Raw genomic sequence first — 24,715 nt, 5'->3', positions numbered from 1 at the left:
GATTAACTAGGGGCTGTTATGAGGTGAGGGTGGTTTAGCAATTAAAGATGCCCAGTAGGGAATTCCCTGGCAATCCAGTGGTTAGGACTTTGTGCTTTCACTGCTGTGGCCCGGCGTTCAACCCCTGGTCAGGGAACTAAGATCCTGCAAGCGGTGTGGCCTGACCAAAAAATAAATATGTCCAGTAAAATACAGCAGCAGGACAGCAAGTCTAGAAGGTCATCCGCAAGAAGGCAGTAATCACAGGAAGGGAGGCCCTTAGGGCATCTTACAGCGACAGCATGACTGAGAGAAGCAGGGTTCTCTGTTAACCGTGGGCTTCCCTGGGAGCTCAGCTGGTAAAGAATCTGCCTGCAAGATCCTCTGGTGAAGGGATAGGCTACCCACTCCAGTTCTCTTGGGCTTCTTTAGTGGCTCAGGCAGTAAAGAATCCACCTGTAATGCAGGAGGCCTGGGTTGGGAAGATCCTCTGGAGGAAGGCATGGCAACCCACTCCCGTATTCTTGCCTGGAGAATCCCATGGAGTCTGGCGGGCTATAGTGCATACAGTTGACCTGTCCTCCGAGCCTGACTCATGGCAAGGCTGCCTTTGTTGCTTTTCTATCCAATTGATTTTCACTATTTCTATCAGAGACAGGCTTAGATCCCTATACAGATATAAATATTAAATTATCCTCCTTAATCAAGGAAGAGAAAGGGACATTCTCAAAACCTTAAGCTAAGAGAAGTGGGCCAAAAATGAAAGATATTTGAAACCGTTTCAAAACTGGCTAACCCATACACCTATGGATTATGGATTATGTAAACCCATCCACCCTTTTTCAGTCCTCTAAACATCCTTCCTGGAGAAGGCAATGGCAACCCACTCCAGTACTCTTGCCTGGGAAATCCCATGGACAGAGGAGCCTGGTAGGCTGCAGTCCAAGAGGTCGCGAAGAGTCAGACACAACTGAGCGACTTCACTCTCACTTTTCACTTTCCTGCATTGGAGAAGGAAATGGCAACCCACTCCAGTGTTCTTGCCTGGAGAATCCCAGGGACGGCGGAGCCTGGTGGGCTGCCGTCTATGGGGTTGCACAGAGTCGGACACGACTGAAGCGACTTAGCAGCAGCAGCAGCAGCAAACATCCTTTCAGCCCAGCACATGTGCCCTCAATAATAATAGTTGATTTACTTCCCTGTCTCATCCTCTAGACTCCAAACTCTTGAAAGTGCTCATTTTACACCTGGTGAGTCACAGCTCCTAGCACATCCTAAGTGCTCTGCAGCCAAGCTGTCTGCTTGTCTCCTCTGTAGAGAATGTGTTTCAGGGCCTCTTACACAGTAAAACAGATTTTGGACCCTAAATAACTATTGAAGAATGTCATAATCTAAAGGATTCGCTACATAGAGGCAACATGGAGGAGCTGGCCGGCAGCATCTATAACTCCAAGTCAAAGAAGGAAGCTTTCCTTTGATGAGTTCACGGATAACTTTGTTGCCACCTGATTTGAAAGTGTTGGAAATAAATAGCTCAACACAAACAGGGTTGGACCCCTGAATCGCTTAGTACACAGTACTGGAAATGTTCATATATCTCTCTTTTCAGCAAAACTGTAAATTTCTTGGAGGTAAGAGGTTATGTATGTCCTGCTAATCTTGCTCCCCTGCCCTTTGCCTACCATGCTGCACAGTATGGGAGTGCAATCACGTGAAAGCTAAGTGGATACAGTAGAAAAACAAGAACCTCCTTCAGTTAAGGCAAAAGGGTAAAAGGACAATGCGGGCTGGTAAGGAAGAGGAAAGGTGTCCACATGCAGACCAGAGGCTCCCAGTACAAGAGGACAGAGGGCTCTGCAGACTGCTTGCTTCCCTGACAAAAGCAAGCGAGAAGCTGGAACATGGAAGCATAGAATGAGATCTAAAACCAGGCAGAGAGCGGAGGGGAGAGGAAGCAAAGAGAGGACTGGGAGGACATAAATAAAGAGATGAACACCAAGGTCAGAAGCTGAGAACAGTCTTCATTAAAACCACTGATACAGGGAAAGTGGGAAGAAAGATGAAAACACAGCTCAACACAATGACTGAGGAATAGAGGCAGAAGTCCAAGGACAGCCTAGAAGATCTCTTGAGCTGGCTGTTAGTAAAAGCAAGAGCTGTGTGTAGAGAGGAAAGGAAAGGACATTGGCTCAGAACCCACAGCGCTGTCCAACTTTGGAGCAGGTGCAAAACACCAGCCACTTTTTTGTTTTTCTTTTTCCCATCTCCTTTTCTTCTCCATCCATCCTCCTGCTTTCTCTCCTTTCCTCCTGTTACAAAAAAGAGTCAGCCAAATAAGACCACATACTTCTTTCAGGTTAGTGGAATGGATGCATTAGAGTCCTGCCTTTTTCTGTCCCGATAACACGGGTACAGAGAAGGATTAGATGTCCTTCTAGTGTTTTTTCAACAATGAGCCTCATGGAACAGAAAAGTAATGGCAGAAACCACAACAGACCCTGGGACATCGAGGTGACATGCCTCATTTCGTGACTTGCAGTCAGCAAGCGGATACCATCATGTCTAAATTATGAACCATCTAATGAACAACCAAATCGTATTATGGACTCGGGTGTTCTGGGAGGAGGAGAGGAATGCTACTGACTCCCAGCACCCATTGGCTGCGTTTCCTTCCACATGTGAAAATCTAGCCACCGTGGCTGGGACCCAAGGCCACACACTCTACAAAACTGCAGCGCACTGTGAAGGTCCTTCTACTATAACATGTTGTCGTTCTTGTAGTTGTTTTTTAGTCACTAAGTCGAGTCTGACTCTCTTGTGACCCCATAGACTGTAGCCCACCAGGCTCCTCTGTCCATGGGATTCTCCAGGCAAGCATACTAGAGTGGGTTGCCTTTTCCTCCTCCAGGGGATCTTCCCGACCCAGGGATGGAACCTGCGTGTCCTGTATTGGCAGGTGGATTCTTTACCACTGAGCTACCTCGGAAGCCCAATGATATCATGCACTGAGAAGAATTAGAATTAATATGTTTTAAGCAGTTAGAAAAATGGAATCATCTACCTTAATGCGGTGACTTTTATCATACAGCCTCAACGCTGAAAACTTAAACAATATGAAATATGTCAGATTTGAGGGAAATGCCCCCAATTTTGATGAATAAGTAGTTTTACTCACTCTTCATATTGAAACATCTTTGAATAAACATTGTTTGTGCTACTATTACACTGAAATTTCTTCCCTGAAACAACTCTAAACTCTCCAATTCCATGTATTCATGTTCCCACTTCAAAGTTATCTCTCTGAGTTCCTCCCTGTGATTGGAGTAAGATGTGTTATCTTACTCCAAAGAATGGTGGTTATCAACAGTTTACCAGATGTGCACTCTTTTCTCAGTAGACACAAATCTTGAAAGCACCACCTTAGAAAGAGAAAATAAAAAAAAATAAAAAATAAATGAATAAATAAAAGAAAGAGAAAATAGAATCTACATTTGTGAAAGGCCAGATTCTGTCAAGTTTGTTCTCAGATTTTGAACATAGATCATCCCCTAACTCATAAACTTGTTGAACTCTATAAGTTTGATGGTAAATCACCTGCAGAAAAAAAGGGAGGTATTTATTATGCCCAGTAAAAATTTCACAGACAAAAGTGAGGTTCTCAGTGCAGCCCACGAAAGCCCTTCTGACTTGTGCTCCACCTAAAACAGCAGCAATAAGGCTATAGAACCAACAGGAAAGTGAGATTTCTATTGGGAAATGCATTCAGCATCCCCATGTTGGATGCCAAGAACCCAAAACTCTCCCTTTCTGACAGTGAAAGCAGGGGTTCTCTTGCTCCAAGCAGGCTTCGAGTGTGGTCATGGTGTGGACATTGGGGAAGAAGGTCTCTGTGACAACCAAGACTGGAAATGCATAGAACTTCCCTGGTGATCCAGTGCTTAAGACTCTGAGCTTCCACTGCAGGGGCACGGGTTTGATCCTTTGTGGGAAACTAAGATCTGGCTTGCCAAGCAAAGGTGAGGCCAAAAAAAAAAAAAAAAAAAGGAGTAGAAATGCAAAGTGAGGGGAGTGAAAACACTGTTCAGACAAGGAGAAAAGACTGTGCACATCGCTCAGTCATGTCCAACCCTTTGAGACCCTATGGACAATACAGTGCATGGAATTCTCCAGGCCAGAATATTGGAGTGGGTAGCCTTTCCCTTCTCCAGGGGATCTTCCCAACCAAGGGATAGAACCCAGCTCTCCCACACTGCAGGCGGATTCTTTACCAGCTGAGTCACAAGGGAAGCAAAGATTGTGGGGAGGAGGACAAAAGAGGGAGAGGGGGGCTTGGGTAGGTAAGGGAAAGTGCTGAAGGTCACAAACAGTTTCTCACCTCCTCCTCCCATCTCCTTCGCATCCTCAAAATGTCTTTTTTGGGGGCTCCCCTTTGCAAGACTGTGTGGGGAAGGATGGAGAAGTGAAAGGCTCCACACATCCCACGAAGTTAGAGGAAAAAAGAAGGGGTGGGTATCACCAGTAAGAAGTACAGTGGGAGAGATGCAGTGTTCCAGAACAGGGAGAGATGCTAATATCTAGTTGGAGAGGAGAGGTGGGTTTGTCACATGTAACATGTGTATTCATAAATCAAAACCTTGTCTGTGTAGCCTGGGCACTGGCCCAAAGAGAAATCAATAGTTACTGCTCCCAAGTGGAAGAACAATTAGCAAATAATAAATTAACTACAGAGTCCATGTGAATGCTTCTTCTGTTAAAGTTAATATTTTTTTTAAGTATATTTCCAAATATATAAGTATATATTTTTTAAGTATATATTTTTGCACACCTCTTGCAACAGGCATCATGTCTTCATCAAAGGCAGTAGAATCCAGAATAAATATATGTTCCTACTTTTTTTAGGAATTCACACATTTTAAATTCTACTGCAGAAAGTCAGCTTTAGTCACCAACCTCAAGCAAGGTGACTTACTTCAACCAGTTGTGTGGCCTTCAAACAAAATTATATCCAGAACTAATTTCCTAATGTCTTTTTTTACTACTTGCTATAGATTCTAACCATTAGTCATTCTCTACCTGTAACATAAGTACCGCCTGAAATTTTTCTATTTTTGTCTACTTTAAGCTATAAATCTTATCACGTTCATGTGCAACTTTTCACACATTGTGTCAGCTTCTCACACATTGGGTCAACTTTTCACATATTGAAAATCAAAAGTACAAACAATATTAATTATTTTAAACAATGTCTGAGATTACCACCTCTTCTCGCAAATTATTTAAATAATGGATTTAACCTCACGTTATTAAAAATACTGCACAATTAAAATATTTTCCTATGTGTTTTTTTTCTAGAGAGACCTATATGATTCTGTTGGGCACAAACACAGTATAAGAGGAAACGGAGAGAGCTGAGGATATTCCCTGGGGCGCTGCACTACGAAAGAGGAAGAATTCCTCTCACTGTTAGCCATTTCTTCACTGACGGGACACACCCATCGGGAGCACTCGACAATGTGGGGGTCCAAATGGGAGAGGGGAAGTCTGGTCTGGTGCACAGAATCCCAGTCTGGGTTTAACTATCTTTTCTCCCTTTCACTGGGACACTTAAGGTTGTTGCCTTAACTTTGTTTTTAACCTATTTTTTCATCCATGAGCTAAGAATACGTCCAATAGAATACCCACCAGGGATGATTCCACTAGGGGTCCCAGATGCTACGTGGAACGTAGTGTTAGGAACATCTGTTTCTCAAGGCTCATTGCCAGTCTCCATGCCAGTTTTTGGTGACCACCGCTCAGGTGAACTTGAATGCCAGTTAAAATGAGAGGTGTTTTCCTGATACTACAGGAAGTTTTAACACACTCCCCTGAAAGCTTCAGGGTCAATCAGGGTGATCTTGGCCCTTTCAGACATGAGCTGTCAGGACAGGGGTTGTAGTTTTGGCAAAGATTGGTATCATGGTTACTAAGAGTCTCTTCCCATTTGACAGGGAAAATTCCTACAGATTCCAACCAGGGAACATGCAGCTAGAAAATGGGAGAATAAGAGCATGTTGTATCTTGTCCTGTATGTCTGAGGACAACTACTCGGCCTGTTTGTGTTCACTAATGATCCAAAGGAAGAGTTATCTTTGCCTTAAAACACGTAATGTCCTATTTATACACATTAGACAATTCATCTCTTACGATCAGAATGCCCTCCAAATCTCTAAGATAACAGCGTGAGAAACACAAAGCAGTGCTGTTACTATTATTTGCCTGTTTGCATTACCTCTGTACTCACAGCTTCCATTGGTCTTTTCTTGATTTCTCCTATGTCCAAGTAACTGGGGGGAATAAAAAGAATAAGGATTCATTTTATTACTTTTGAATCAGCTGTGTAAATCTTTTAAAAATTATCAAAAAGTAAAGCAAGCCATAGGAAATACTTAAGCCAAAAGCAAACAAGTCAATAGCTGCTAATTTAAAGCCATGAGAGGCACAGGAACGGCTTTCAGAGCCGACACATGTCTACTCTAAACCTGAATGAAATTGAAGCCTTAGAGATACATAGTTCTATTGTGGAACACATTTTTCCCCACAATGGCTAGCCACTTACTGCATATACATTATTTCTCATTTTTATATCAATTTCAATACAAAGAGCAGTTTGTGTATAAAGCTCCTTAATGGTTCTATGAATCACAGACTTTAGGCCAAAGAGAGTTGTACAGATGACATGCATTAGAGTAACAACTGTGAAAGGCTGAGAAAGCTTTTTCCCTAGGAGAGCACTTTAATGATCCAGAAATGCTCAGCCATGTGGGATGGTTTAGGCTCTGGTTCAGCTAAGAGACAGATGGGTGAACTAGTTAACCTCTGGAGACCCCTATTATTCCATTACTATTTGCTATATACATTAACTACTGATCATTCTTTAGCTATAGCGTAAGCACAACCTAAAAACTTTATACCTCTGTCAACTTCCAAGCTATATATCCACCACTGTGATCTGGTCTCATTGTGCTTCATACACAGAAGGTGCTACATAAATGTTTTAATATTAAAAATAAACATAAATCTAGCATTTAATTTACAACCATAGAAAGATACACTCTCTACCTCAACTACCATAATTGCTGAGATGCCCCCAAAAAGCTTATATCAGAATTAATTTTAGCTACATTTTATTTTGTTGTTTTTTGGATAGAATGCTTCAGTCAATCATGCCTCTAGAAATTATCATCTATTTCCCTTACATGAAGTTATTACTTGCATAAGACAGTGCAAATTCTCCCTCTGTTTAGCATATAATGGGTCTTTTGGAAATCTTAAGGGACTGGTTTCTGACAAAATACCAACAGATTCTAACTGTCATGTACAGGAAAGTCATCTCAGATCCACCAGATTAATGCAGTAGGATCAGCTTCCCAAAATGCATAAGGAAAACTCTGGGGAATGTAACAATCTCTAGATGTCTCTGCTATAAAATAAACAGTTTGATAACTATCTAAAGTTTAATCATGGTTTCAAAATTTTAGAAGAAATATGAGTAAAAGATATTCAAGAAGAAAGTTGATCATTTTCATTTGAAAAATATTTTCCACCGTTGCTATCTTCCCCAGCATCATTCAGGATCTACCTGACATGAATTACCCTCAATATGTTTGGATTTTCTTTTGTTCTGCTGGTTTCCTAATTTGTTATATAAACTGAAAACTGCTAGTTGTATATTCAGCAAATACATTCAGCATTTAAATATTCTTGGCTTCTATCATTATAACCATAGATACTACCACTTTAACATAAATAAATTATTCATCTGTCAGCATGGAAAACAAACCATAGACACTGTTATAACAAACTCGGGGTTTTTGTGTGTGAGTGAAAAGCAAAAACAGCCATGTAAATCTCTTATTATATATATATGTGTGTGTGTGTGTGTGTGTGTGTGTGTGTAAAGAATGATTTGAAGTACACTTTCTATTTGGTTTGGAAGTGTACCTGTTTTTATCTTTTGAGTTGGTAATGCTAAATAAACAAAAGAGAATATGAATTATTATTAAAGTGAGCCTGGAATTTTGAGCTGTTAATAGATTCTGAAGCAGGTTTCCATCCCCATGAAATTGCTTTATGTGAAAGTTATTTAACTTTAAAAATTAATGAAGTATATGATGAAAGGGACTGGACAGAGAGATGCTTTGCATGCATTTAACACTTTGGTGCTTACAAAACACCTTCACATCCATAGCATTTACTTTCTACAATGACCCTGTGAGGTAGGAATATTTATGTTACTTTTCTGTGTTAGGAAACTGATAATCCACAAGGATTAGCAACTGAACTGCACAACGATACAGAGCTAATAAATCGTTCAGTCTCAAGTCTCCTGATTCTCAGTTTTAAGTTCTAAGTTTCTTTGAAGCATAGTTTCATTTAGCGCTTTTCTAAGAAAGTTAGACAAAGCATACTAAAGGAGGGAGAAGGGAAATTACAGCCAAATACATCCCTCACCTCCCACAAAAACAATATCTGGCATAACAAAAAGCAGAACACTCAGAACTCAATCTAAACAAACACATAAGGAAGTATATTACACAAATTTAGTGCTATTTAGGGAAATAGTTTCATACAATTAAAACCAGAATTCACAAGCACAGATTTTATGGTAAAGAGTTTTTGGCCATCTTGAAGCCCAAGGTGAATTTTAATTAAAATACATTAAAAACTATGGGGGGGGGGTTAAATACAGAGTTATCATACAATCCAGCAATTCCACTCCTAGGTATATACCCAAGAGAAATGAAAACTTATGCACAATTGTTCATAGCAGCGTTATTCATAATAGCCAAAAGTGAAACAACCAAATATCCATCCATCAACTGATTAAAGGATAACAAAATGTGCTATAGCCATATTACAGACTATTCAGTCATGAAAAGAAGGAAGTACTGATACATACTACAACATGATGGGCTTTAAAACATGATACTAAGTGAAGGAAGACAGAAACACACAAAGTCACATATGACTACTTTTACAGGCACACCTTGTTTCATTGCACTTAACCAATATTGTGTTTTTCTACAAATTGAATCAGGTTTGCGGCCATCCTGAATAGAGTGAGCCTATCAGTGCCATTTTTCCAACAGCATTTGCTCAATTCAGGTCTCTGTGTCACATTCTGGTAATTTTCACAATATTACACACTTCTCATATTAGTGTATTTGTTATGGTGATCTGTGGTTAGCAATCTTTGATGTTACTACCTGCTAAAAGCTCAGATAATGGTTAGCATTTTTTAGCAATAAAATATTTTTTAAATGAGGCATGTACTTTTTTAGACATAATGCACACATAACAGACTGCACTATAGTTTAAACACAACTTTTATATATACTGGTAAAACCAAAAAACTCCTGTGACTGGCTGTATTGGAATACTGACCTTAACTGCAGTGGTCTGAAATAGAACATGCAGTATCTCCAAGGTCTGTCTGTATATAAAATGCCCAGGATAGACAAATCCATAGAGACAGAGAAACTACCCACTACTGACCAGTGGTTACCAGAGGAAGGGGAGAAGGGGAAATTGAGAGGGTACAGGATTTCTTTGGGGAGTGATGGAAATGTTCTAACATTAGTTTGTGGCGATGGCTGCAAAACTCTATGAATATAATAGAACCACTATGGTTTATGTTATGTGAAATCTATCTCAATACAACTGTAAAAAACAAAAGCAACCCTACAGAATATTAAATTCTACCTGTCCTACAGCACCCACCCCCACCAGGAATAATTTCTCTCAACCCCCATATAACTTTACTTTTCTAACTGCAGTCACCCCTTTGTACTTTGCGTTAAAATTACCGATATGCACGTAGCCTATCTCCTGTTAGATTGTGAACTCCGAAAGAGCAAGTTGTGTCTTATCTCTGTTTCCTTCACAGACCAAAGGCACAGTTTGCCAATGCACTGAACACCCACAATAAGTGAGCTCCCAGCCAGGAACTGGAGACGAGCATCACTAATGACTTCTGTCCTTCAAGATTTAACCATCAGGTGTCTGGTGACAGGCTTGCAGACAAATACAGTAAGCCAGTAAACTTTTCCAAGCATCGAGGCAATCGCCTTAATGTGCTGGTGGTGGGAGGAGGGGCACAAAGTGGGGCGTGGTCAGTTCTACTCGGAATGGAAGTCGGAAGAATTTCAACAGTGAGGAGAAGATGCAGAGTGCACTTTTCTCCACTGGTGACATTTCAGTATCCGGTTTTTCCGAGTCATTTTTAAGAAGTCATTATTTCAACTAATTGATAGATTCCCACACTGTAAATCAACTATACTCCAATCAAAATTAAAAATAAAATGATAGGTCCCAAGAAAAAAGTGGAAAGAGAAAAAGAACAGGAAATGAGAAATATCTAACACGACGTTTGTGCTACTCTTTCCAAATAGCTAGTCATTGAATACTTTTTTTTTTAAGATTTTCATCCATCATCACACCTTTTACGTCTGTCCAGACTGCTCCCTAAGTGAGCTTTCTTCTCCAGCCAGGCTTTCAACCTCTAATGCAACTGCAGCGGGAGCTTTGAGGGCCATCAACTCGCACAGCCACAGCCCCTGAGCCCACCAAGGTGGGGGTTACTCCTCTCCACCTTAGCGCCCCCTGAAACGATGAGCGGCGGGGACAGGCGGACTCACTTGAGTTTCTTGAAGGCTTCCTGGCCCCCGGCCACGTAGTTGCCCCCGCTTTGGATCTGGTCTAGCTTCCAGATGCGGTGCCCCGTCCGCGGTGTATAGATGTTCCGAACTGCTCCGAAGGGCGCCTGGACGCCGCCCGTCACCTCCTTGAGGAAGACGTCGAAGCTGGACACCTTCTTCTCGTGGAAGACGACGCGGCGGCCCGTGAAGAAAGGGTCCCCGTTGCGGTACACCAGCACGCTCTTCACGACCGGCTGCGACAGGTGCCCGGAGCTGGCACTGGTGCGGCTCATCTTCCCCTCGGGACGCCCGCGTGGCTCGCTTCTCCGGGGAGAGGCACCGCGGCTGCCCCAGCGGCCTCACCGCACACGCGCGGCGGGGGGGTCGCGTCCTGAAACGAACGCGAAACAGACAAGCCCGCGGGTGAACGCGAAGCAACCGCTTGCTTCCGGCGCCCACCCGGCGGAGACCCTGCCGCCGCAGGACTCAGCCGGCACGTTCAAGTAGTTCACCCGTGTCTGCACCACCAATCAGCGCTCGCCGTGCGCGCACACACCTGTTTCTCTCGCCACCGGCGGAATCAAGGTGTAACCACTTCTGCACCGGAGCTGCGCCAGGGACAGGAAACAGGCAAACTGCGTGCGCCCGGGTGGGAGAGAGGTGCGAACACACAACACATGAACGAACTATAAAATTATAAATATGCTGAAACTTCTTTCCTGGCTCCCACTTCTCAATCTCCTGTTTGTTCACGAAATCAAGTAATTAGGGTTTGCGCTGAAACTGCCCAGCTTTTTCCTGGCTGGGAGATAAATGCCTAAAGTGTACTGAGAGGAGAGTCGAGCGTCCAAGACCCCTCGCCCCCGCCCCTCCCGCTGCCAAGACCTGCACCGCCCTCAGCGAAGCTCCCGTGGGCATCCTTTGAACACAGAGAACAGGAGCGCCCAATCAAGTCCCAGGGTGGGGTGGGGAGGTGGGGGGAGGGGGGTCCCCCGGGGGTGTGGGGAGGGGGGGTCCCCGGGAGGCGCCCGTGGCCCGGGTACCTACCGACACAGGAGGCCGGGGTGGGGGTGGGGGTGAGGCGGGGGCACGGCGCTGCGGCTTGGCTGGCACCGCAGTGAACTCGCCAGGGGCCGCGCGTCGCTCCTGCTGTTCCTCCCGCTGCCGTTGCCTCTGCGGGCCTCCCTCATCCCAGGGGGAGCGGAGTTGTTATTTCCCGCCGTTTCCATAGCAACTGCAGCCCCGCGCAGGGAGCTGAGTTGGAGAAGTAAGCCTGGCGCGCTCGCGGTCCTTTGGGCTTTGCCCTCCGCGTCCGGCAGCGACTCGAGAAAGTGAGTGTTTTAGTGGGAAGAAGGGGAAGCCTGGGTCGCAGTATCAAGCGGTCACTCTATAAACGGACGCCTGCTGGGTGCCTCGCGCTAGAAGTTGGGGGATACAGCGGTGTAGAGAAAAACCTAGTATACTGAGTCCCCGCCGTGTGCGTGTGTAGTTCTATAGCAAGAAAAGGAACCTACATCCATGCTGTTTGTCTGGATTGGATCCGTGTATAGGTTAAGAGTCGCACACAACTGAGCAACTGAACTGAACTGGTGGGTTAAGAAGTGCCTGGGACGGGGAGGCTGGGGGGGTGGGGTGAGAACTTCGGTAAAGGGGTGCTTTGTCCAAGCTACTCTGGGACATATATATTGTGGAACAAGAAAATGTTCTTTAAAAAGGTGAAATCTTCCAGCTCATCTCTGCCAATGTTCCCCTATTCCTCCTAAGACATTGGTACTATGTGTCACGTGTAAATATCATTACAGACCGTACCTAATTCATCATCTATGAATAAAAATTATAGTCAAAATAACTACCATTAATTGAACACTTATGTGCATTGTGTGAGGCACTTTAGATAGATTATCTAATTTAATGTTCAGAGCCTTCAGAGGTAAACATTCTTTCCTCTGATGAGGAAACAGAAGTAGAGAAGCCTCAGGTCACCTGGGAAAATTCAAACCCGGTTTTCTGTGATCCCAGGATCACATTAACCACCATGACATACCATCTGAGAGATGAATGTATGGGACATTGCAATCTGGGGCAGAAACGTTATTAAGTAAAGTTACTTAATACATTAATGCCTTGAAAGTTAACAGTTTTCAAAAGACCAAAGAGAAGAGAAGAATACAGAGGGAAAATAGAGGAAGGAAATTTTGTGAGCTCCTTGTGAAGAATACAGGTTGGGCTTCCCTGGTGGTCCAGTGGTTAAGAACCCTCCTGCCAATGCAGGGGGCACGGGTTCGATCCCTGCTCTGGGAAGATTCCACAGGCCGGCTGGGCCTGTGCACCACAACTACTGAGGCCACGCTCTAGAGATGGAGAGCCACAACTGAAGAAAGACTACAGGCAACAACAAAGACCTAGTGCAGCCCAATAAATAATTAAAAAAAAAAAGATTATTAAGAATACGCAGGTTGAGAGGAAAATACCAGTGAAGATGGGCTGCCGAATGGTGAATAGGACAGAAAATCTGTTTTGGGAGGGGAGAATGGCAGTAAATCTAGCAACCCCCAGACCACCTAAACCTCCCTACTCCCATACCCATACCAGCCCAGAGCAAAATAAAAACACATGGTCTCTCGTTCAAAAATTCAAAACTTCAAGATGGCGGCAGCAGAACAATAAACTAAGCACGAGGATCTTCTAAGAGTGAGCCCTTGTCGCCAGCCCAGGAGGCAGCCCCACGTCTGGATTCTAATGCCTCCCCCAACGGTACTTCTAGGCCAGGTTTGTCTCCTGAGCCCAGACTCATTTATCCAGTTGCCTCTTAGACAGCAATATGGTGATAAATGTTTAACTACTGCTTTGCAGAGTGGGGAAGGCCTTGATTCACAACATTTGCCAACTTTTGTAGTTTCAGTAGCACAAACCAGGCCAATTTCCAGCTCCAATCTGACATCCCTGGAGGCATGAGTTGTGTAGTCACAGGTATGGTATTTCCTCCATACAGATGCAATAGACATCTAAGGAAAGGAAAGTGAAATCGCTTAGTCATGTCCAATTCTTTGCGACCCCATGGACTGTAGCCTACCAGGCTCCTCTGTCCATGGAATTTTCCAGGCAAGAGTACTGGAGTGGGTTGCCATTTCCTTCACCAGGGGATCTTACCGACCCAGGGAACAAACCCAGGTCTCCTGCACTGCAGGCAGACATTTTACCATCTGAGCCACCTGGGAAGCCCAATAGACATCTAACCTCAGAGATATTAGTAAAATGGAGGTGATGATGAGTTTTGAGCTGTTATTATCTTTTTTTAATTTATTTAATTGTAAATTTATGCAATTTAATTTTTAATAATGACCATGATTAAAATTCCTGGAAATTTAACAATTGAGTCTTGCAAGTCAGTAGAAGGTGGTTCTCAGCCCATCCTTTCTCCCAGACAACAGCTCTAGACCATCAAAAAGGCAGTCTGGACTCAGAATGCTCACAGGAGCTCACATTTTCCTCAAAATCTCTTTTCCTAAGATCCTTATCTCCATGAATGGACCCCCATCTACCCCATTTGTTCAAAGCTGGAACATTCACATTAGTAAATAGGCTAATTCTTATTTAGAGGGAAGGAAGAGATGGAAGAAAGGGGGAGGGGTGGAGGAAGGAAGTAAGAGAAGGAAGAGGAACTGGGAGGGGGGCAGAAGAGGAAGATTTGGAGAATTTGGGCGTGCGCGCTAAGTCGCTTCAGTCCTATCTGACTCTGCATCCTCATGGACTACAGCCCGCCAGGCTCCTCTGTCCATGGGGATTTTCCAGGCAAGAATATTGGAGTGGGTTGCCATGCCCTCCTCTAGGGGATCTTCCTGACCCTGGGCTTGAACCCATGTCTCTTATGTCTCCTGCACTGGCAGATGGGTTCTTTACCACTACTGCCACCAGGGAAGGAGTGTTTGTAGGCATTCAGCAAAGAAGAGATGAATGGGAGCAATAGCCATTGGATGAGGCCTCCCAGGGGAGATGAGTCTTGAGGTGGGCCATGAAGAATTGACTGGATGTGATACAGTGAAGAGAAGGAAAGGAAATTAAAGGAATCTTCATGAGGAAAAGAAGATAAGCAAAGACAAGATGGAGAAATAAGCCAGGGAAGAATCCAAAGGGCAGATAGTCGTCTCTGATCCAGGCCTGGCCCGGGAGAAGGTGGGTGGGAAGGCCTGTGTCTGTTGGGGGAGCCTGGGGTGAAGGTCAGTGATGCTGAATGGCAGAGTCCCAGCAGAGAGGGCCCCAGAAGCCAGGAGGAAGCAGAGGCTGCTGGAGGAGGCTCAGCCTATGGTGGCCAGTGTCCACTCTGAGGAGTTGAAAGCGAGCCCCTGACCCCCATGGGCATGTCAGAGCCTCCTGAGTTCCTTAGCCATCTCGAGGAGCCCAGGTTCTATGCTCCTGCTCTGTCGGAAATGGCCCACAGTGATTGGAGAAACCCCCGCTGTTCATCGTCTCGCACTGAGCTTTGTGGAATCTGGAATTCCCTAAGACTAAGGAGGATGTGGGCTTCCACTGCCTTCTCACCATGATCCTGCACCTGGGCTGGGTCATCCCTGAAGCTCCCCTCCCTGTGGGATGAGGTTAGAAACCCTGAAAACCATATGCCCAGAGGCCCCATTAGAGCGTGCAGGTGAGCTGGGAGTATGGCTGCATCCCAGCAGGGACCTAGGGAGGCTCCTCCAGCTGAGGGCCATGTGAGTCAGGGTCCCTCATAGCGTGACAAGAAGAACTCCAGCGTGCTTACCTGGGTGAGGGGAACAGGTCACCTGGGAGCGGGTTCAGGGTACAATCCCACTTTGTGCACCTCTAGGGACAAGAGGTGCTCTCTAAGACAGAGGATAAAAGTATTAGTCGCTCAGCCGTGTCCGACTTTTTGCGACCCCATGGACTGTAGCCTGCCAGGCTCCTCTGTCCATGGGATTCTCTAGGCAAAAATACTGGAGTGGGTCGCCATTTCCTCCTCCAGGGGACCTTCCCAACTGTACATAAAGGAGACTTCATTAATGTGCATTAGAGGATATCCCAGGTTAATCTGTTGTAGACAACTGTCTCTTGAGTCTTTAAATTCTATACCAATTCTATACCTCTGGTTGGCCGATTATTTCTCTATTTAGGTTTTAAGGTGAATGACCTGGAGTAGATTTGCAGCAATCTCTTCTGAGGATAGCAAGACAGAGGATAACATACAATAAAGGTATAAATACTGCCATTTTCTCTGCACGGACTGCTTAAGTACCAGGTTTTTAAGCATGGTTGTGTCTTTCTTTTTTAATAGAGGAAAGGATGTTGCTCGGTTCTTTTTTCTTTTTAATTTTTTTATTTATGGCCATGCTGGGCCTTCACTGCTGCGCAGACTTTTCTCTAGTCTCAGCAAGCAGAGGCTGCTTTTTGTTGCAGTGTGTGGGCTTCTCATTGCGGTGGCTTCCCTTGTTGCGGAGTACGGGCTCTAGGGTGCGCAGTTAGGGTCGCAAAGAGTTGGACACAACTGAGCGACTGAACTGAACTAAATGGGCTTAGTTTCTCCTCGGCATCTTCCCAGATCAGGGATCGAACCCGTGTCTCCTGCATTGGCAGGTGGATACTTTACCACTGAGCCATGTTCCCCTCATTAGAGAGGCCTTCCCTGATAGCCTTATGAGAAGTATCCCTTAGTCACTGTAGGTCACAGCACACCTTCTGTTTCCCATTTGTAGCACTTGCCACCCTGCAGAATGTTCAGGAGAGTGGACCATTGTCTGATCTGTGACTGCTCTATATGAAGTACTTAGAACAGTGCCTGGCATAGAGTTGAGCAGATGAATATTGTGTGTGTGTGTGTGTGTAAAGAGAGAAAAGGCAGTAGGAGAAAGGAAGGGAGTGAGAGGGGGAGGAGGTGGCAGAGAAAGGAAGGTGTCCTAGCTCAGGTCTCCACTGTGTCCCCTACAGGGATTCACATATGTCTGAGTGCGTCTGGTTGGACCCACCAGGAATGTATCCTTAGGAAAAACTAAGGCATCACTTGAAAATAAATTCATCCTAAAGTAAAAGACTGTAAGAGAAGTCAACCCAGTAACAAAGGCTAGATCGTGGGAGAGGGCAATCTGAAGTTTAGCCTCTCATCTGCCAGGTTCCAGTCCCTATGTACTTGTTACAGGGAATTGGACATGACTGTCAGCAAAAGTTGACATCAGTATTTCACTGTAAATTCTATAAAGCATTGAGCACAAACAGCTCTTCTTTTATGCCGTCTGCAAAATGTAATGTGGAAGGGAGATGGAGAAGGAGGCATGCTCGTGCAGGGAGCAGAGTCACCTTGGCAGTGCCTCCCTGGACTCTGTGGGCTGTAACGTAGCATCCATGGCTCTAGGACCTGGCAAGAGACAACATCACCTTGTAGAGATGATGGTACCCAGGTGGCGATCCTGGCTTCACAAGCAGTAGAGGCCTCAGTAGGAAAGAATACCAAAAGGAAGGAGCTCCAGCAGGGAACAAGGGCCAAGCAGAGACTGGACAAGCTCAAGAGTTCACTCCCTAGGAAATCCTAAAAGTAACTGGGGGTAGTTTCGGGGGGGAAGTTATGGGGCTGCACGTGTATGTGTCATAGGAAGCAAGAACCTGCCAAACTGTGCCTTTATCATCTTGACCAGTTTCACCCCCTGGCCTGATACGACCTGAGAAAATATAGGGGTTTGAGACCCTGAAAGTGAGGGAGAGAGGTACATGCAAAAAAATTAATAGAACCTAGTAATGCTGAAAAAGGCAAGAGAGTAACTGTTTTAAATTTCAGTGTGGGATTTTTTTTAAAAAAAGATAAGTGAAAGTCTCTCAGTCATGTCCAACTCTTTGCAACCCCATGGACTATACATTCTGTTGAATTCTCCAGGCCAGAAAACTGGAGTGAGTAGCCTTTCCCTTCTGTAGGGGATCTTCCCAACCCAGGGATCGAAGATAAACAACTCTCTATTAGAGAGTTTCATGTGGAGATTCTGAGATGTAGATCACATCTGCTTTATGATTGCTTCACACATGCTACTTCTGGAGATCTCATTCTAAGGGGTATGATTAATGAGATTCTTTGGCCAATAAGGCTACTTGTAAACTACAGAAATCCTCAGAGGGATTCATCAATGCCCTGTATGCCTTCTGGAGGCGTTTAACTAGCCACCTGGAGGATTCCCCTGTCTCTGGACAATTATTTCACAGCAAGGAAGAAAAAAATCACATGAGGTTTCCAACCAGTCAAAATCACCGGAGTCAATAAACATGTCAGATTTAGGAAAGATTTGTATCCATTTCACAGGGATGGTCTCAAGATTTATTTTAACTTGCTTCACTGAAAATGTCAATATATTTCAAAGTAGATTGGTTTTATGGTTTTATTTATACAGGATACTTAAAACCTGGTTTTGAATTTTGGCTCGATTACTTAGTAGCTATGTCACCAGGGGTCTGTTACTTTACTTTTCTAAGTCTTAGTTTCCTCATATATAAAATGAACAACCAAAGACTACCCATATCGTGTTAAAAGAGATAATGATGAATCCATAGTGTTTACAGAAGTGTCTGACACATAGTATGCACCAAATAAATATCTCATTTTTTTAAGATAAATCTTCCTTCTTCTCTTGTGCAAATGAGTGTGGCCAATTTTAGATATTACACATACAACATTTGGCCAGACCCTAATGATAATCACCTCTTTTGTTGTTGTGTTCTTTAGTCGCTAAGTCATGACCGACTCTTATTCAACCCCATGGACTGCCAATCTCCTGTCCATGTGATTTCCCAGGCAAGAAATTCAAGTGGGTTGCCATTTCCTTCTCCAGGGGATCTTCCCAATCCAGGGATCTTGAACCCAGGTCTCCTGCATTGGCAGACAGATCCTGAGCCACCAGGGAAGCCCCAATTATCTCTTTAAAGATCTCCAAATAGAGCCACATTCTGAGGGAACGGGGCTTAGGACTTCAACATATGACTTTCTAAGGAAGTATACAATTAAGTTCATAACATACATCATTTGTAATTAGAGTAGTGCTAATTCTAGCAAATCATCACTCTACATCATCACTCTGTTTTACACATTGTTCTAAAGAACGTCTAGTTCACATCTATTGGGCTTTCCAGGTGGCGCTAGTGGTAAAGAACCCACTTGCCATTGCTGGAAACGTAAAAGACGTGGCGTCAATCCCTGGGTTGGAAAGATTCCCCTGGAGGAGGGCACAGCAACCCACTCCAGTATTCTTGCCTAGAAAATCCTATGGACAGAGAAGCCTGGCAGGCTACAGTCTATAGGGTCGCAGAGTCGGACATGACTGAAGTGATTTAGCACAGACAGGTCTTAGTTTAAACTCAAGCTGAGTTTAAAGCTGATGAAGAATGGACAACACTAACCATCAAATGTGTCAACAAGCCTTTAAATACTAGTTCAGCAGCATGAGGCACCAGGGAGGGATATGGCACGATTGGAACTACAGTGATTTCCAATTCATTCAGACAAGTCATTACCAAATTTACTCACGCTTTGATTTGTTTCAGTGTATCTGCTGGTAATATACATCATATGTATCATCGGTGTGTTTTGTTCTTATACACTAGAGTTTCTGGAAACTGAAGAACAAGGTACTACACTATTTTACAGAAAACCAGAACCCCCTTGAGACTTGATCAGTTACCACAACTGAGGACAAGAGCAAAGAGCTTCACTTTTGAAAGGATTTCTGCCTCAGTGGGAGGTGTAAGAAGCTGCTAGCCTGACTTGGCTTGCCTGCAGGACAGCTGGGAGCAGATGTAATGTTGATACTTTAAAGTAACTCTCCTTACAACACAATCTACTCTCTCCTACAAGGAGTCTGTTGTGATACTTTGATTCTTAGAACAGAAAAGCTGTTTAAACAAAGCACTTTCTCCTCCATGGTGATTTGACTGTCCAACTATAGGGAGAAAAATAAAGCTTTCACAAACCTAGGTAACTTAAGCTCAAAATTCGTTCAACACTTCAGGCAATTCTCCATTCCCTTCAACTTAAATGATTTTTGTCACTCTCAACAGGAGCAAGACTCCCTTTGATGCCGAGTTAGTAAAAATTGTTAACTCATTTTCTTCAGCTTAATGCTACAAACCAGCAAATACTCTAAGAATGGTTTCACTATGCCAAACTAAGTTTGTTTTTCTATCTCCCAGTCGTCAGTTATCTATATGCATAATCATTAAGTAACTGGGTATAACTATCTTATTTACATAAGTCAGGAGTGATATTTTTAAAATAAATATGTGTGTGTGCTAAGTCGCTTCAGTCGTGTCCAACCCTTTGTGACTCCATGGACTGTAGCCCATCAGGCTCCTCTGTCCATGGGATTCTCCAGGCAAGAATACTGGAGTGGGTTGTCATGCCCTCCTCCAGGGGATCTTCCCCACCTGTCTCTTATGTCTCTTATATTGGCAGGCGAGTTCTTTAGCACCAGTGCCACCTGGGAAGCCCCAAATAAACAAATTTAAATATAAAGAAATAAATTTAAAATAAGTATATTTATATTTGAATATAAAGAAATAAATTAAAAATAAATAAAGCCAAACTTAGTAATCAGTTAACGTCTTCCCCCAGATCCCCACACCCCTCAAAGAATTCAAAGTATTCTGGTCTCTGACTAGCTTACTGCCTCTCCAAGTTATATTAGATTTCATTAAAGTGAAAAGTAGAATAATGCTCACCTAAGGTTGATTTTTTTGTTGGTCAACCATGCTAATCCTTTTATAACTCAGATTTGGAGCAATAGAAGAACAACGAGTTAGTTCTGTCTCCAACATTCCAGGGGTTTCTTTCATATTTTCACACTACTAATGGACTACATTTCTCCACAGATTGTAATTCTACACAAACTCAGAACAGTTCTCTTTTCTTTCCTTTTTTTTCATAGCAAAATGAAAATCACTGTCCTTTAACACCAACTAGTGAGCTTCAGTGGCTAAGTGCCTGCCTCCCTCGTCATTAAAAGGTTACTGCTGGGGAAATCTTAGATGTCTAGTTTGAACTAACAACTTTTTCAGTGTTTTAAAGGATTTTTCTTAGGTTGCTGATAATTACTGAGGTATAACAGTGCTATCTCTTAGTACCTGGGGAGAGTTTGGTTTTGTTTTAGGGTCAAATGTGGTATTTATAATAAATAGAAGATTTTGATGAAGGAAAACTACCCCCTGCTGTGAACAAGCAAGCGAGAAGTTAACCATTACAAAGGAACGATTTTGCAGGAAATTATGTCACTAATACAGAAGTTACTGGTTAACTGCAGTTCGGTTCTGAACTAGTGGAAACAGCTGCATTAGGGAACTATGATGTTCTGATGTTATTTAAAGTTTGGGAATTCTAACTTAAAAATTTTTTATCACTCAATAAGACCATGACTAGCATAGAAGCCAGGTGGCTCACTGGTAAAGAATCCACCTGCCAATGCAGGAGATGTGGGTCAGGAGGATCTGAAAAAGGAAATGGCAGCCCACTGCTGTATTCTTGCCTGGAGAATCCCATGGACAGAGGAACCTGGCGGGCTACAATCCATGGGGTCACAGGAGATTAGGACATAGCACATGCCACGCCATAAAAGATAGCATTATTAAGGCTAGATGCCCTACTGTTTTTATTCACATATATCGATTTCTAACTTAGTTATAAACTACTGAAGTTTCAGTGATTGCACAATATAACATTTTTTCAACTCTCTGTTTTATGACCTATTTGATCACTTCCCAATGACATGTTCAAATAGTGGAACAAAACCATACTGAGTGCAGATTTGGAAAGCACTTAAAACATCCATGTGAACAGAGGACAAGATTTAAATACCATTTAAATGAAAACGCGGTAAAAACTTTTTCTAAGACCTCAGGGAATTTCCTGGTTTCCCAGTGGTTAGAGCTGTGCACTTTCGGTGCTGAGGGCCCAGGTTCAATCTCTGGTTGGAGAACTAGGATCTTCTGAGCCTTGCAGACAGCACAGTGTCTAAAAACAAGAACAAAAGAACCCAGCACATCCTGTGCTGTGCTTAGTTGCTCAGTCGTGTCTGACTCTTTGCGACCCCATGGACTGTAGCCCACCAGGCTCCTCTGTCCATGGGATTCTCCAGGCAAGAATACGAATTGGGTTGCCATGCCCTTCTCAGCACACCCTGAACCCTGCCTAACTAACTTTTTCCCATGATTAACTCAAATTTAGTCTGAAAGAGAGAAATGACAGAACAAGTTCAAAGGTTTTACTCAGGCCAGAAGGGAGAGGAATAAAGAAACAAAAACCATCATATGACGCGTATTTAAGATGCACATTTTTTTCCCTCACCATCTTTGCATCTGTGAAATGAGGATGAAACAAAAATGGGGTTTAGCCAATTCACCATCAGCTAAATCTGAAACCCATTCCCTACACTTTGTGGTAAACTTCAATTATGCTGTTCTGTATTATAAGCTGGATCCTGGGAGACCTTTCCCTAGGCATTACGGTTATATTAAAAATGTCTGGATGCATGTCTATCAGATTCAGAACTTCACTTCCAGGTCTGGTAAACTGGGAAAGGTCTAGAACATGCCCAGCCTTCCTGAAAAAGTGTGCTTAAGTTCTAACATCTTCCTAAATGATTCATATCCGAACGTGGCTTCCCTTAGTACTGGCAGAGGATGTAAGAAGTGCAAGCTCAGTTCTTTAAAAGAATAAAATGGTGAAGTCTAACAAATTAGACACCATATTATGCAAGGTTTTACTCTACTTAACGCATCTCCCCTACTCTAAATTTCTTGAGAGTAAATTTTCACCAAGCTTGCCATATCATTCTTGGCTATTGCCTGGAGCCAATTCAAGCACATGACAGTATGAAGTACATGTACATTTAGTTATGAAAGAATACAGAATAAGGCCTATTATCTTCACAAGCCAGAACTGTAAACATTTTGACAGATGCTAAATTTTTAAACTGTTCCTTTATATTAAATACCTTTTCAATACACCCATAGTTAGTACATCAAGGTGGAGACTGCACCAATTATCACACATTCACTGTGTGTTTTCTCCAAAGATGGTAGTTCTAGCACTTTTATTCTGAGAAATCCTTTAAAACATCTGTGTGGTGCCACAATCTTTCATCTACAGGGGTGTATGGACAGGCCACTCAAGATGGCTATTCTCTTGTTCTCTGGCCCCACCGGGGCCTGCTTCTGCTGCTGCTAAATCACTTCAGTCGTGTCCAACTCTGTGCAACCCTAAGGGCTGCAGCCTGCCAGGCTCCTCTGTCCAGGGGATTCTCTAGGCAAGAACACTGGAGTGGGTTGCCATTCCCTCCTCCAGGGGATCTTCTAGACCCAGGGATCAAACCCGAGTCTCCTGCATTGCAGGCAGATTCTCTACTGCTGAGCCAACAGGGAAGTCCCACCTACACCCTATTCACATGACTGACCTTCCTGGGAACTTAGCCCAGGCCCCCGCTATTGATAGCTTATTGAAAGGGCAGTGAGGGGCATGCCCCTCTGCTGATTTCCCTGGTAACTCATAAGCCCAACTGGTAATAACTAATAACCCCTCTAACTGGTAATCTCCCCTTCCGCCCAAGAGCAAAGATTGCCACCAGATCCTGTCCCCCTTCCACAACACACAGTGGGGTGTAGCCTTAGGACCTTGCTTCAGTCATGTAAGCTACCCCATCCGGTAAACCTCTGCTATCTCTGATTGTCGACTTGGCTGTTTCTTAGGTCTTGAAGCTGGGCTAGCACAGGCATTATCGTGCTATCTTACACTACTGGTTTCAAAAAATATAATTGAAAAGATAAATGAAGTGGCAAGAGGGTCCGAGCTTAGATTTTTTTTTTTAATAAATTTATTTATTTTAGTTGGGGGCTAATTACTTTACAATATTGTAATAGTTTTTGCCATACATTGACATGAATCAGCCATGAGTTTACATGTGTTCCCCTTCCTGGACCCCTCACCCACCTCCCTCCCCATCCCATCCCTCTGGGTCATCCCATTGCCCCGGCCCTGAGCCCTTGTCTCATGCATCGAACATGGAATGGTGTTCTGTTTCACATATGATAATATACATGTTTCAATGCTATTCTCCCAGAACGTCCCACCCTCACCTTCTCCTTCAGAGTCCATAAAATTGTTCTATGCATCTGTGTCTCTTATTCTGTCTCGCATATAGGGTTATCGAGCTTAGATTTTAAAACTAGAGATCTGGTTAGATTCTTGATGTGTAAACTAGTTATGATGGTTGATTTTATTTGTCAACTTGAAACGGGCCACGCAAGTTAAACATTATTTCTGGGCATCTTCGAAGGTGCTTCTGAATGAAACTAGCATTTGAATCAATGAACTCAGTAAATTGTTCTCCCCAGTGTGGGTGGATGTCATTCAATCCGCTGAGGGCCTGATTAGAAAAAAAAAAGCAAATGAATTCACCTTTTTCCCCCCCACTTTAGTATTTGAGCGGAACATCTACTCTCAGCTTCTCCTGCCCTTAGACGGGCATTTACAGCATCGGCTTCCCTGGTTCTCAGGCCTCAGACTCAGACTGAACTCTCTCCCCAGCTTTCCAGGGTCTCCAGCCTGCAGATGATGGTCATGAGACTTCTCAGGCCTCATTATTGTGTGGGACAATTCCTCATAATAAATCTCCTTTTATCCTTTTGGTTCTAACTCTCTGAAAAATCCTAACTAGTATACTAGCTATGTTTCGGATTTCTGTATTAGGAATTCCCTGCATCGCTGAACTCTGTGGGACAAACATGTATTACAATAGTTAATAAATAAGCAAGCATAGGATTAGTGCTCCCTCTTGTGGCCGAATTTCTTGAAAAATTCCCAGCAGGGGAACGCGCTCTCTTGCAGACCCCAGGTGTGTTGTGGACCCAGACCTCAGAGAAGCCCACTTCCCATTATAGGTGCTATATGTATACAGGAATGTGATTTTTAAAGCTGGGATTTGGGTTTGGGATAATGGACACAAATAAATCAGGACACACCTTTAAGTCATAAAAACAAAGAATAAGTGTAATTCAGTGCTGGAGTCTGATAACATTAGATTTTCACT

The 24,715-nt window shown here is 43.6% G+C and overlaps 1 protein-coding gene and 1 long non-coding RNA gene across 5 annotated transcripts in view; one reads left to right on the top strand and one right to left on the bottom strand.

Annotated features, from left to right (window-relative positions):
• The window catches only part of DCDC2 (doublecortin domain containing 2), a 136,920-nt gene extending 125,063 nt beyond the window's left edge, over positions 1-11,857 (bottom strand). Inside the window, exons 1-4 of one of the 4 annotated variants that reach the window (XM_081522199.1) lie at positions 11,703-11,857; positions 11,212-11,290; positions 10,656-11,046; positions 6,248-6,302 (exon numbers count right to left, since the gene is read on the bottom strand). In XM_081522199.1, the coding sequence (XP_081378325.1) occupies positions 6,248-6,302; positions 10,656-10,948 (348 nt within the window). In that variant the 5' untranslated portion in view covers positions 10,949-11,046; positions 11,212-11,290; positions 11,703-11,857. The remainder of the gene's footprint in view (positions 1-6,247; positions 6,303-10,655; positions 11,047-11,211; positions 11,291-11,702) is intronic. The other 3 variants (XM_081522201.1, XM_081522198.1, XM_081522200.1) reach the window with 3 other exon arrangements.
• On the top strand, positions 11,081-19,929 carry LOC145518242 (uncharacterized). Its single transcript, XR_014062774.1, has 3 exons — positions 11,081-11,986; positions 15,785-15,864; positions 19,245-19,929. It is a non-coding gene; the product is annotated as an uncharacterized LOC145518242 (long non-coding RNA).
• The last annotated feature ends 4,786 nt before the right edge of the window (positions 19,930-24,715 follow it).

Source organism: Giraffa tippelskirchi, chromosome 8, assembly GCF_054371585.1.
Source record: "Giraffa tippelskirchi isolate mGirTip1 chromosome 8, T2T-mGirTip1v1.2.pri, whole genome shotgun sequence".
NCBI lineage: Eukaryota > Metazoa > Chordata > Mammalia > Artiodactyla > Giraffidae > Giraffa > Giraffa tippelskirchi.
Note: the sequence above shows the minus strand (reverse complement) of the source record. Positions and strands in the feature narration are given on the sequence as shown.